Genomic DNA, 12,354 nt, shown 5'->3' with positions numbered 1-12,354 from the left:
TGCAGCGCGTTAGCCATTCCGCTACCTGCTGGCTCCCAGAGTTTTAAGCAGCCACCCGGTCTGGGTCTGTGACGCGAACTGCGGTCGACTACGTGGGAGTCCAGCGACATAGCCATTACGCTAACTGCTGGTTCCCTAGGCTTTATTCTTATAATCCAAGTCAAAATGCAGAATGGCCCAGTCTCTGTGGCAGTGAAATACCAGACTGAGAAGCTGGAAGTCGTATGCCAACTGTGATTCAACTCCCCATTCTGGCTGGCCTCAAAACACATGGGGACATGTGTGTGTGCTCAGGGTCCTGACAGACTTGGGGAGTGGTGAAAGGAGATCCTGGTGTGACTTAGCCCTGTGAAAAGTCTTTCTCATGTGCACACACTCTACTATGAATTTAAAAATTCAAACTGCGGGACCAGCAGTTAGCGTAATGGCTGTGTCGCTGGACTCCCATGTAGTCGACCGCGGTTTGCGACCCGGACCCGGTGGCTTAAAACACACCATGCGCACGTGTGCATGCATGCCCAAGGTCCCGAGAGGAGAATGGAGGAGAAGGGATTGCAGCGCGACCATCCCCCCTGGGGGGTGATTTCTCGCTTTCTGTCTCTCTGTCTCCGTCTGTCTGGCGAGCGCACGCGCCCTATCGCAAAAACCTCTCAAAAAAAAAAATTCAAATTGCATATGATCTTCATGATTTATCTCCTAATCACTAAAGTTAATTTAGAAGTGAAGTAGTAGTATTGCATACAACCACATCATGTTACAATCATTACATCTAATTTTCTTTGATATCTTAATGTGATTTGATCAAGATGATGACTATTAAAATGTAATAGCACTTTCATATGTTTTATCTCATCGATACAATTACATAATTGCTTTAGACTACATTTCCAGATAATGTGCTTTTAATGCTGACATGGTCTAGATAGTCCTGAATATTGAATCGACAGTTATCATTGCTGAATAAGATAGTTTGGATGTTGAGAGTGGTTTTGAAGCTTTATGTCAATAGTCATTTTTTTTTATTCCAAATTACTTCTATATTAACATATATGCTAAGACTCACCATAATTACTCCTTATAAAAGCAATAAAGATTCTAACTTGACACATCATAATCAGAGAAATAGATGCTAGAACTTACTAGGTTGACGCGTTGCTCTTATTCTTTAGATAACATAAGTTGCTGTGATCTTCGGTTCTGTGAATTTGGAAGATTAATTTAATAGAAATGAGAATTGAGCAGTATAGTGTGGAGAAAAGAGAAAGAAGAAAATTCAATTAGGATTAGCATGATTTTAAAAAAATCAATAGGTGGGACCAGCAGTTAGCGTAATGGCTATGTCGATGGACTCCCACGTAGTCGACCGCGGTTCGAGTCCCAAACCCAGTGGCTTAAACTCACACCAGGCGCGTGTGCATGCGTGCCCAAGATCCCGAGAGGAGAATGGAGGAGAAAGGATTGCGGCGTGGCCATCCCCCTGGGGGGTGATTTCTCGCTTTCAATCTCTCTGTCTCTGTCTGTCTGTCTGGTGAGCGCACGCGCCCTATAGCAAAAAAAAAAAAAAAAATCAATAGGTGACTTGGTGGCTAAGGCACTGGATCCCACCTGGCTGACACAGTTTGAGCCCTGGACTTGGTGGTATGAAAAATCATGCCAGGCACATGTCTATACATGCCCAAACTCACAGGAGGATAATGGAGAGGAAGGGACTGTGGCATGGCCATTCCCCTGGAGAAGGGGGTGATTTCTCACTTTCCCTCTCACTGTCTGTCTCTCTCTCCAGGAAGCATACACACCCTATAGCAAAAACAAAAACAAAAAAAGCATGCATGGTCTGGCACCTTCCTCATCTGCTGCTACTCTTCCTCAGGCCCTGCAGTCCCCACTTTTCTGAAAATCCCAGTTACTGCACCACACAAAGCATGGCTGACATAGTCTCCCTTCTACTTAGAATGCCCTTCGGCCTCCAAGTGGTCTGTCTGTCCATCCTTCAAGAATGGTTTCTCCAAGGAACTTCTCAATTAATCCAGTCTCACACAGGGGCTCCTCTGTGTTTCTCTGCCCTCTGCATTTCTTTTATTGCACTTCCCTCATGGATTTTTCCTTGGGCTTATTTGTTGGATTCCTCTACCGGACAGCTAACTTCTCAAGGCCAGGGACAAAATCTGTCCCACATGCTTGGCTAATGGCAGATACCTAGCAAAAGATAAAAGAGATGCCAAGCAAAGTTTAACTGTGTCAAAGTTTTCATGGAAGAGATGGCATTTGGAGTAGGCTTTGAAATCTGGGAAAATTGGGAGAAGACAAATTTTATTCAGTTATTAAGTGACTATGTACTAGTTATTGTATAAGGTTATACAGATCATATGTAGAACTTGTCATCGTAATCTCTAATTGATTACTACTTATAAACACAGACATTTCCAAGATATATTCCGAACTTCAGTTTATGTTCTCTTGTGATTAATAATGAAGCAACACTACCTCTAAAACTGTAAAGGGGACTCACTTTTAGAATGAGCCTTGGTAATAAACACCAGAAGATACTACTATGGCCAGGTTTCATGAAAGCTATTAACTAGTTTTTGTTAAAAATTAATGGAACTCCTTTTTGCCTTTAAGAAATGGCCTCATAACCCTTTAAAAATGTAATATAATACATAGGTAATAAGCAACAGGTTATTTCTTAGATTCTGCTTATATTTGTTAGATCACTTTAGAACTCCTTTAATTGTAACTTGTAAATCTTTTTTTTTCTTTTTTCTTTTTTTTTTAATTCTTGCCAGAAGATGTGTGCACTCACTTGAGAGAGAGAAAGTGAGAAATCACCCCCCAGGGGTAATGGCCATTGCCACAATCCCTTCTTTTTTTGGAGAGATTTTCACTGTAGGGCGCGTGCGCTCGCCAGACAGACAGAGACATAGAGACAGAAAACGAGAAATCATCCCCCAGGGGGGATGGTCACGCCGCAATCCCTTCTCCTCCATTCTCCTCTCGGGATCTTGGGCACGCACGCACACGCGCCCGGTGTGAGTTTTAAGCCACCGGGTCCGGGACACGAACCGCAGTCGACTACATGGGAATCCAGCGACGTAGCCATTACGCTAACTGCTGGTTCCCCACAATCCCTTCTTAATTCTTGGGATTTGGGGCACATACACACACAAACCTGGCATGATTTTTAAGCCATAGGGTACAAGACTTGAACTCCAGTCGGCCATGTGATAGTCCAGTGTCTTAACCACCATGCCACCTTCTGGCCCAATAACTCATGAATCTTAGTCAGACTATATTAAGAGACTAAATAGAAGGTTATAATCTTATTCTCCCCCCATTTCCATACTCTTAAGAGTCTGAAATAAACACATCTACATTACACTCGGAATGAAAATAAACACTTCAGAGTCACATAATTGAGAAATATATTTTAAAGTCAGAAACACTGATTAGGATTATAGTTTTTAAAAACACAAAGGTTATTTGTGTTTTTGTTTCCTTCCGTAAAAGAATTTCTTTTTAAATTATGTGAGGACTGAGATGTTTATTTTTATCCCAGAGTAGTGCATGAATGTTGCTTTTTTTAAACCAGTGTTTAGCTTGCTAATATCTTGAGTCTTGAAGTGTTGATCTTTAAAATGGCAGACTATAGACAGGTATGGTGATAAATCCACACAGAAATATGTTTTAATTTCACTGAGGATTCTTCCAGACAATACCACTGAATCTAGTCATTTGAAAATATTATTATAAGGTGGAAAAGGAGGTATGTCCAAGAATCCTTTGAAATTGTTTTAAAATGCAAACCACTGGGGCCACAGGCACATGGCTGTCCATGGTTCGAGTCCTGGATCTGGCAGTTTGAAAATTACACTAGGCACTTGTGTGTGCATGCCCACAATCCCAAGAAGAGAATGGAGGAGAAGGAATTGCAATATGGCCATTTCCCCCAGGGAGCGATTTCTCACTTTCCCTCTGTCTGTCTCTGGTGAGCGCACTTGCCCTATGGCAAAACTAAAACAACAAAAGTGCAAACCACTTTTTAAAAATAGCTTGACTAATATGTGGCTTAGGCTAACCCCAAGCAAAGAAAAAGAAAAAGAGAAACCTCCCTAAGAGCTTCAGACTAGCTTTTATTTGTAAGCACCTAAACATTTTAGAAGTATTATTCAAGCAAGGATCAACAAACTGTGGCACAGATAAGCCACCTGGTTTTGTAAAGAAAGTTTTACTGGAAAAATATTCACTCCTATTTATTCATATATTGTCTGCAACTGATTTTGTGATCAAGGGGCAGAGATGAATAGTTTCGACAGAGACCTGGTGGCCCACAAAGCCCAAGCTATTTGTTATCTGAATCTTTGAGTAATAGTTTGAGGATCCTTAGTTTAAACTGTACTGCTGTCTTTGTACCATACTGTATGCAGTTTTTTTTATTATTAAAATCTAAGAGCAGTTATTTACTAGATACCTAAACTAAAATGCAAAAGGTGACTTTTCCCCTTGCAAACTTTTCCTGTCATTCTATAAAGAAAGTAAAGCTGGGTAAAATATTATCTTAGCTGTTCATCCATTCATTGCTTACAGCCTTGTCCGTGCTCAACTTTGACAAGAGCAAGCGAAACTTTATTCTTGTTTTCTGTAAACTTGAAATCACCACTCCATACTAAAATATGCTATTGTACCTTCTTCTGGTCCCTATCCCAAAATAATTTGAGAGACAAAAGATTTTTCTTTGTGATGGTAAATATTGGCCACCAAGGATATTTATTCTACACTTTAAGCTGTATCTCAAAGATATTCATTGCAAACTTTTCCTGTCATTCTATAAAGAAAGTAAAGCTGGGTAAAATATTATCTTAGCTGTTCATCCATTCATTGCTTACAGCCTTGTCCGTGCTCAACTTTGACAAGAGCAAGCGAAACTTTATTCTTGTTTTCTGTAAACTTGAAATCACCACTCCATACTAAAATATGCTATTGTACCTTCTTCTGGTCCCTATCCCAAAATAATTTGAGAGACAAAAGATTTTTCTTTGTGATGGTAAATATTGGCCACCAAGGATATTTATTCTACACTTTAAGCTGTATCTCAAAAATATTCACATTTAGCTAGAGTTAGGTTTGTAGAATTTTGTTTGGAAGGCTTAATCAGTAAATTGGAGAAACTCAAATATGACCGATCTTCAAAAAGTTCATGGAAGATTCATATTATTTTTTAAAAATGCACAAATTTTAAAGTTATTTTGCAACCAAATAAACTAATACTACACTTTAAGCTGTATCTCAAAAATATTCACATTTAGCTAGAGTTAGGTTTGTAGAATTTTGTTTGGAAGGCTTAATCAGTAAATTGGAGAAACTCAAATATGACCGATCTTCAAAAAGTTCATGGAAGATTCATATTATTTTTTTTAAATGCACAAATTTTAAAGTTATTTTACAACCAAATAAACTAATACATTAATTCCAATTTTTTCCCACAAACTTTTGAAGTCCCCTTATATACAGGGAAATATGTGCTTGCAATATGCAGTCTATAATGAAATGTCAAAATAAAATGGGCTACTGACTAAATAGGATGGAGAGTTGCATAGGTATAGCACATGATAAAGTGAGTATAGAAAAATACCAATGATAGAATCTAGCTTGGGGTACACGTGTCCTTATTAAAACTATTCTAACTTAGCTTTATGTTTCAATATTTTCATAGCAAAGTATTAAAGGCTACTACAGTATAGAAATAACTGGGAAACACTTTGCTGTTGCATTAAAAAATAGTAAGAGTTTTCTATTTCTTGACCACTAAGCTATAAGCTAAGTTTATGAAAGCTTGTTCTTATATTTGACCATCTCCAACTGATCTGTGGTATCTGATGTTACAGGGAGAGCCCTGCAGCCAGTGTTGACACGTGTGCATTTCTGTCATCATTTGTGTGCTCCAGTAGGACTCTGCTGATTGACGGCCGGGTTGAACTCAGAAGAGGCCTGCAGAGGCAGGAGCGGCATCTTTTCCTATTCAATGATCTGTTTGTTGTGGCCAAAATCAAGTAAGTATGCTGAACACTTTCTTCTAGTTATCATTATAAAATTGTGTTTCCACTGGCAAGGAAACCCCTTCTACTCAATGCTTACTGAAAATGGTCTCTATGACTATAGTCAATAACTGGAGTTTTAGAGTTTTTGTTTTTTGCAAAAAAAAGGTATTTCAACTTGTTTATTTATTCAACAGATGTTCATTTAGGTCCTGTTCTTTTCTATCCCTGAATTAATGTAGGATGAAGAATGTAATAAGTACAGTTCCTGCTCTTTGGGGGGCTTTCTAATATGGAGCTTACATTCTTTTTTTCTTTTCTTTTCTTTTCTTTTTTTTTTGGAGAGGTTTTTGCTATAGGGTGTGTGCGCTTACCAGAAACACAGAGAGAGACAGAGAGACAGAAAGTGATAAATCACCCCCCAGGGGGGATGGCCACACCGCAATCCCTTCTCCTCCATTCTCCTCTCGGGATCCTGGGCACGCACGCACACATTCCCTGCGTGAGTTTAGCCACCAGGTCCGGAACTCGAACCGCGGTCGACTACATGGGAGTCCAGCAACATAGCCATTATGCTAACTACTGGTTCCGGAGCTTACATTCTTATGTTGGTGGGGGGAGAGTGAGAATTATAGGTCGTCATGAGCCCTGTGAAGAAAATAGGTGCTGGGTGAAGTAAAAGATGGATATATGTTAGACAGGTGGAACCAGGAGAGAGAAAAATCGCTGAAGGATGAAATGCAACCAGCCACTCAGATGTTGGGAGGATGAACATTCAAGGTAGAAGGAAGAGCAGATGCAGAGATGATAAGGTTGAGAGCTTGGTTCTTAAAGGAATTTAAAGAAGGCCTATGTAACTGGAGAGTAAAAAGCAAACAGAGAGTGAGATGAACGAAGTTTAGAGAAGCAGAAAACGGTTAGGTTATCAAGGACCTTTGTAATCTGTATAATCTATTGCCACATAATGAATCACCCCAAAACATTAAATCTATGCACGTCTCATACAGTTTCTCTGACTCAGTAATCTGGGAGCATTTAGCTGAGTGGTCCTGGCTCCAGGTTCCTCATGAAGTTACTCACAGTCAAATGTGTTGGCCAGGGATCCAGTTATCTCAGAGCTAAACTGGAACTAGAGAATCCTCTTTCAGGCACACTTGTGGATGCTGGCAGCCTTGGTTCCTCACTAGCTGCTGGCCAGAAGCATGCCATGATCCTGGCTGACTGGGAGGGCTGAGGGATGTCATGGCGAGGGACTCTGTTGAGGGTGCTTATATCTCCTCCTACCCTTCTCTCTTGTTCTCACACTCATTCTCATGAATGAAACAAGTGAGCCAAAAAACAGGAAAAAATGTTTAAGACAACTGTTTGGAGACAAGCAGATGGTGTAATGGCTAAGTCGCTGGACTCCCACATAGTCAACCGCGGTTCAAGTCCTGGACCTGGTGGCTTAAAACTCACAGTGAGTGCATGTGTGTGCATGCCCAAAAAACCAAGAGGAGAATGGAATAGAAGGGATCACAGCCTGGCCACCCCCCTGTGGCGTTATTTCTTACTCTCTAACTCTCTGGCAAGCACAAGTGTCCTACAGCAAAAAAAAAAAATCTCAAAAATAATGTGTTTCAGAGTGTATTTTGAATAAAAATAATGATGCTGACAAATATAGTTATGTAGTTTGGAAGTGAATGTGATCTTATGAGGAAAACAGAAGGCAAAGTCTCTCCATCCAGCCCTTGGCACTGGTTTGACTTCAAGATCTAAGTATGGAGACCATATTAAAGGGACAAGTCTTTTTTTTTAAATGTAGTTTAGTTATCATTCCTGAATTTTAAAACTATTGAATTGGTTATATATGCTCAGTAGAATGATATTAATAAAGAGTCACAGAAGTCTCATTTAATGTTTCTAGCAACCTCCTAGGACAAGAGTTGTTTGAGATTCTGAATGCTGAGGCTCAGGGAGACTTGTCGCACAGTAGGAAATGGTTAAGCTAGGGTTTTGAACATAGGCCTTACTGCCAATAGTAGTTCTTTCTTTCTTTTTTTTTTTTTTTGGAGAGGTTTTTGCAATAGGGTGCATGCGCTCACCAGAGAGACAGAGACAGACAGAAAGCGAGAAATCACCCCCCAGGGGGGATGGCCATGCCGCAGTCCCTTCTCCTCCATTCTCCTCTTGGGATCTTGGGCACGCACGCACACGTGCCCGTTGTGAGTTTTAAGCCACCAGGTCCGAGATGCGAACCACGGTCTACTACATGGGAGTCCAGTAACATAGCCATTACGCTAACTGCTGGTCCCAATAGTAGTTCTTTCCATGAACTACATTTTACTCATTAGGTGCCTAGCTTTGTGCTTAGCTTGGAGACAGATAGCAGACAAAAATGTTATATAATAACCAATTTCCTATACATTAGGACCCAAAGACTATTTATCTGTAACATACATTCAGTACTTAGGAAAGAATGTCTTTTCACCTTTTCTGGATTTTTTTTTTCACTTGGAGATTATGATAATATTTAGATAGAGGACCTTTGTTTTCTTACCTGAAATTATTAATTCTGTATGCTGCTAGTATCTAAGTGTTTTTTATATAACCTATGTTTTACTAAAAACGTTTTGTATAAAGACTTTTCCCCCCACTAAAAAGTTGCCATATTTAGATACATTGGCAAAATCCATACCCATCATCTACTTTTATAGCCAGCTTTATCTGGATTGTCTCTTTGTCATGTAAAGTGACACCATTTTTTTTTTATGTACTGCTTTTGCGCTAACTCTGCCCATTTAATTTTTTTTTTTTTTCGGAGAGATTTTTGCAATAGGGCACATGCGCTTGCCAGACAGACAGAGAGAGACATCGAGACAGAAAGCGAGAAATCACCCCCCAGGGGGGATGGTCATGCCGCAATCCCTTCTCCTCCATTCTCCTCTCGGGATCTTGGGCACGCACGCACACGCGCCCTGCATGAGTTTTAAGCCACCCGGTCCGGGACGCGAACCGCGGTCAACTACGTGGGAGTCCAGCGACATAGCCATTATGCTAACTGCTGGTTCCCATCCCATTTAAATATTTTTAAGAAGTGACGAAATCTACTTCAGTTCATTTAGATACTGTTAAGAGATTCAACTCGGAAAGATTATTTTAAGTAATCTCTATATCCACTGGGGATATATAAGAATGTGAGTGATCCTAGTTATTTTTATTTATTACTTCAACAAAACCCCAAGATCATTGAGAAGGAGGGAACATGGATATTTGGGGTGATAGTGATTATTATGGAATCTGCCACCCTACCAAAATTTGACCACAGTTTTTTATGAATTTGCTTACATGATCATACTTGTAGCAAACATTTAGATTTATTTATAGATCCTTCTTAATATGAAAGAACTTTCTTTTTCTGAAATAAATGGCACAAAGAAGAAACAACTTCCTGTAATACCAAAATTATGTCTTTCTTGTCATCTGTTACCCTTGAGTAAAGACTCGGTGGTGAGTACCCTGAATCAGTTACTTTCCTGACATTGTCAGAGACTAGCGCTTAGTCGTTATCTTGCTCATGGAGGACAAGGAGAGACCTTGGGTTCCACACAATAGAGCTTTTCTTTGGGCTTCATATAGAGACTTCTTTCAGTCCTAGGTTTAGCTTCAGAAATAAACTCAAGTGGGAAAAATAATTGACCAGCTCCCACATATTTATTTAGTCAAGCTAAGGGCGTTTTAGAGAGACTTTTCAATGCTTTTTTTAATTAGCTAATGTGTTTTATTTGCTCTACTTTGTGCTAGATGTTGACAATGTTTACTGAAAATTGTTTGAGTTAATTATTCTTTTCCACACTAAATTAAAACAAGTATTAGCTGATGGGGGCTTATGGACTACTTTTGATAGTCATTAGAAAAGTTATTTTTGCAATCAGATTATGGCTTTTAATTTTTTAAAACCTGATTGCCATATAAGCATTCAAGTATTTAGAAAGGGTTAACATTACCTCTGTTAATAGCCATAAAACACCCGTATAAAATCTACAAAAAGACGACTGTACTGACTTCACACACTTTTAAGACATTATTATTGTCATATTTTCTAGGCAAATAGTAAATAATAAAGTTAGAGTTTTCATTGTTCACTTGTCGCCATCAGAAATGAGTGGAGAATATCATCATCTCTACCCCAAACATTTACTGAGATATCTTCCCTTCAGAATATAAGGAAATCTCCCTAGAATCTTGTGTATTTTACCAGTTCACTGGCTTTCTTTCCAGTCTAAAGATCAGAGGAGAGGAAAGCAAAGGGTATCTGTCATCTTAATAAAATGGTATTAAGGGACTACATTGCTACTAGATGTGTGCCACTACACTCTGGAAATAAAGGATCAACTTTTAACCAGTTGTTTTCAACAAGTTCACATTAGAGTCATACTTATAAAATCTTTTTCTGTTGCTATGATACTGTTGAAGAGACTAACAGTAATACTAGTGGAGCCAGTTCACTTTTGAGTGATAATTCTTAGTTTCTATGGTATACTACTGGGAGAGTGACGAATTTGAAGTTTACCATAAGCCTGAGACTGTCCATTTTAATATAAGCCTCATTGTAATACTTGCCTTAAATATTTTGAAGCTAGTCCATCTAGCTTTACATGCATAAATGCTCATGAGATTTCTCCCCACTCCAGACTAAAAGAGCAGCTATCAGAAAGCCTTGGAACAACAACAAAAAAAAAAAACAGACTTTGAGGATATAAAAGCCTAAGGGAACTTCCATCCAGGTGCCTGTAAAAATGTCAGCATCTAACTTTTGTAGACACATAGTGGTTAAGAATATAAATTTGCTCAGGAACCAACAACACTCCAGCTCTGCTATTTAAGCTGTTTCACCTTTGGTCAGTTAATCTCTCCATCACTCCATTTCCTTATCTATAAACTGTTTGATAATTAAACTAAATAATATGTGCATTTAAAACAATAACTAGCACATGATATGTTTTCAATAAATATTTTTTTTCTTTTTAGGTTTTTGTGGTAGGGTGGTTGTGCTCAATGGAGACAGAGACACAGAGAGAGGGAGAATGAGAAATCATGCCACCCCCACCCAGAGGGAATGGCCATGCCAAAATTCTTAATCCCTTCTCTTCCATTCTCCTCTTGGGATTTGGGCACACACACACACACACGCGCGCACGCACAACTGGCATGAATTTCAAATCCAGGACTTGAACTGTGGTCAACCATATGGGAATCCAGTGCCTTAACCACTGTGCAACCTGCTGGCCCCTACCCATTATTTTTAATATGAGAATAGAAGTTATTCCTTACACTTTGAGAGAGTTTCTTGTTTGAGGCATCTAGGGTGTATTATCTCGGCACCTTATTGATCTAGGAAAATGATCATTGGAATGACTTTTTTCAGTTAATTAGATAGGGAAATTATCAGATGTTATATGAAGTATCTACTAGGTAGAGTTCACTAGAAAGTATAAAATGTGTGAAAACAAATACGAAAAGATACTTTTCCCCCAAATTTTTTGTGGTATTATTTTTATATTACCAAAATAGTTGCCATCAAGAAGATTTTTGTAATGAAGTCCGCTTCATCAAAAAAGCTAAAGAGTCAAAGCAATAGGATGAAAAATATTGAAATAAGTGATAGAAAGAAGCCATTGTTCCACAAGACACTTTGCTATTACACTTAGTGCACCCTGTAGGAGACATAAATGAATCTTTGAATCTAGATTATCCCTCATGTTTGATTTCTGAAAAATCCTTTATCATAAATCCTACTGAAGAACTTTAGCTTTAAATATCTCATGAGATAGAGAGTTCTAGGGATTCTTCCATATGAGCAATCTTTGATTTCACTGAAGCTTTTAGTCGTTATAAAAATGCTTCTCAATGCTTGGAAGTACCTGTGTTTCCCGGGCATTCTCTTTATCTTTCTCAGTGCTAGATACTAACTTTAGATCTCAGATTTGTTATGAGTATTAAGCCTGTCAATTAGGTCAATAGAGGTAGTGGTTTCTATATCATGAGTCTAAGGGGGATTAGACAGAAATTGTCAAAAAGCAATTTCAGTGCTGTTGTAAAATAGATCACCTTCTGGGTCCCCAGAGATGAATGTTAATTGGGTCAGTCCTATTCTTTTCTCTTTTAAAAGTTTAAATCCTGTTTTTAAGCTATGGCTTTTCCATTTCAGTCAGAATACAAGGGGAAATGGTTTAAAACAATCTTAAAGAAAGGAAATTTAAAATAATCTATTCTTTTTCTCTTTTTTTTTTGAGAGGTTTTTGCTATAGGGTGCATGCGCTCGCCAGAAAGACAGAGAGAG

The 12,354-nt window shown here is 38.9% G+C and overlaps 1 protein-coding gene across 1 annotated transcript in view; it reads left to right on the top strand.

Annotated features, from left to right (window-relative positions):
• ARHGAP20 (Rho GTPase activating protein 20) overlaps positions 1-12,354 on the top strand; it is a 118,366-nt gene that overhangs the window by 64,766 nt on the left and 41,246 nt on the right. Inside the window, exon 3 of the mRNA XM_006150969.1 lies at positions 5,883-6,047. Coding sequence (XP_006151031.1) covers positions 5,883-6,047 — 165 coding nt within the window. The remainder of the gene's footprint in view (positions 1-5,882; positions 6,048-12,354) is intronic.

This window comes from Tupaia chinensis, unplaced genomic scaffold (assembly GCF_000334495.1).
Source record: "Tupaia chinensis unplaced genomic scaffold, TupChi_1.0 Scaffold000311_2, whole genome shotgun sequence".
NCBI classification, from domain to species: Eukaryota; Metazoa; Chordata; class Mammalia; order Scandentia; family Tupaiidae; genus Tupaia; species Tupaia belangeri.
Note: the sequence above shows the minus strand (reverse complement) of the source record. Positions and strands in the feature narration are given on the sequence as shown.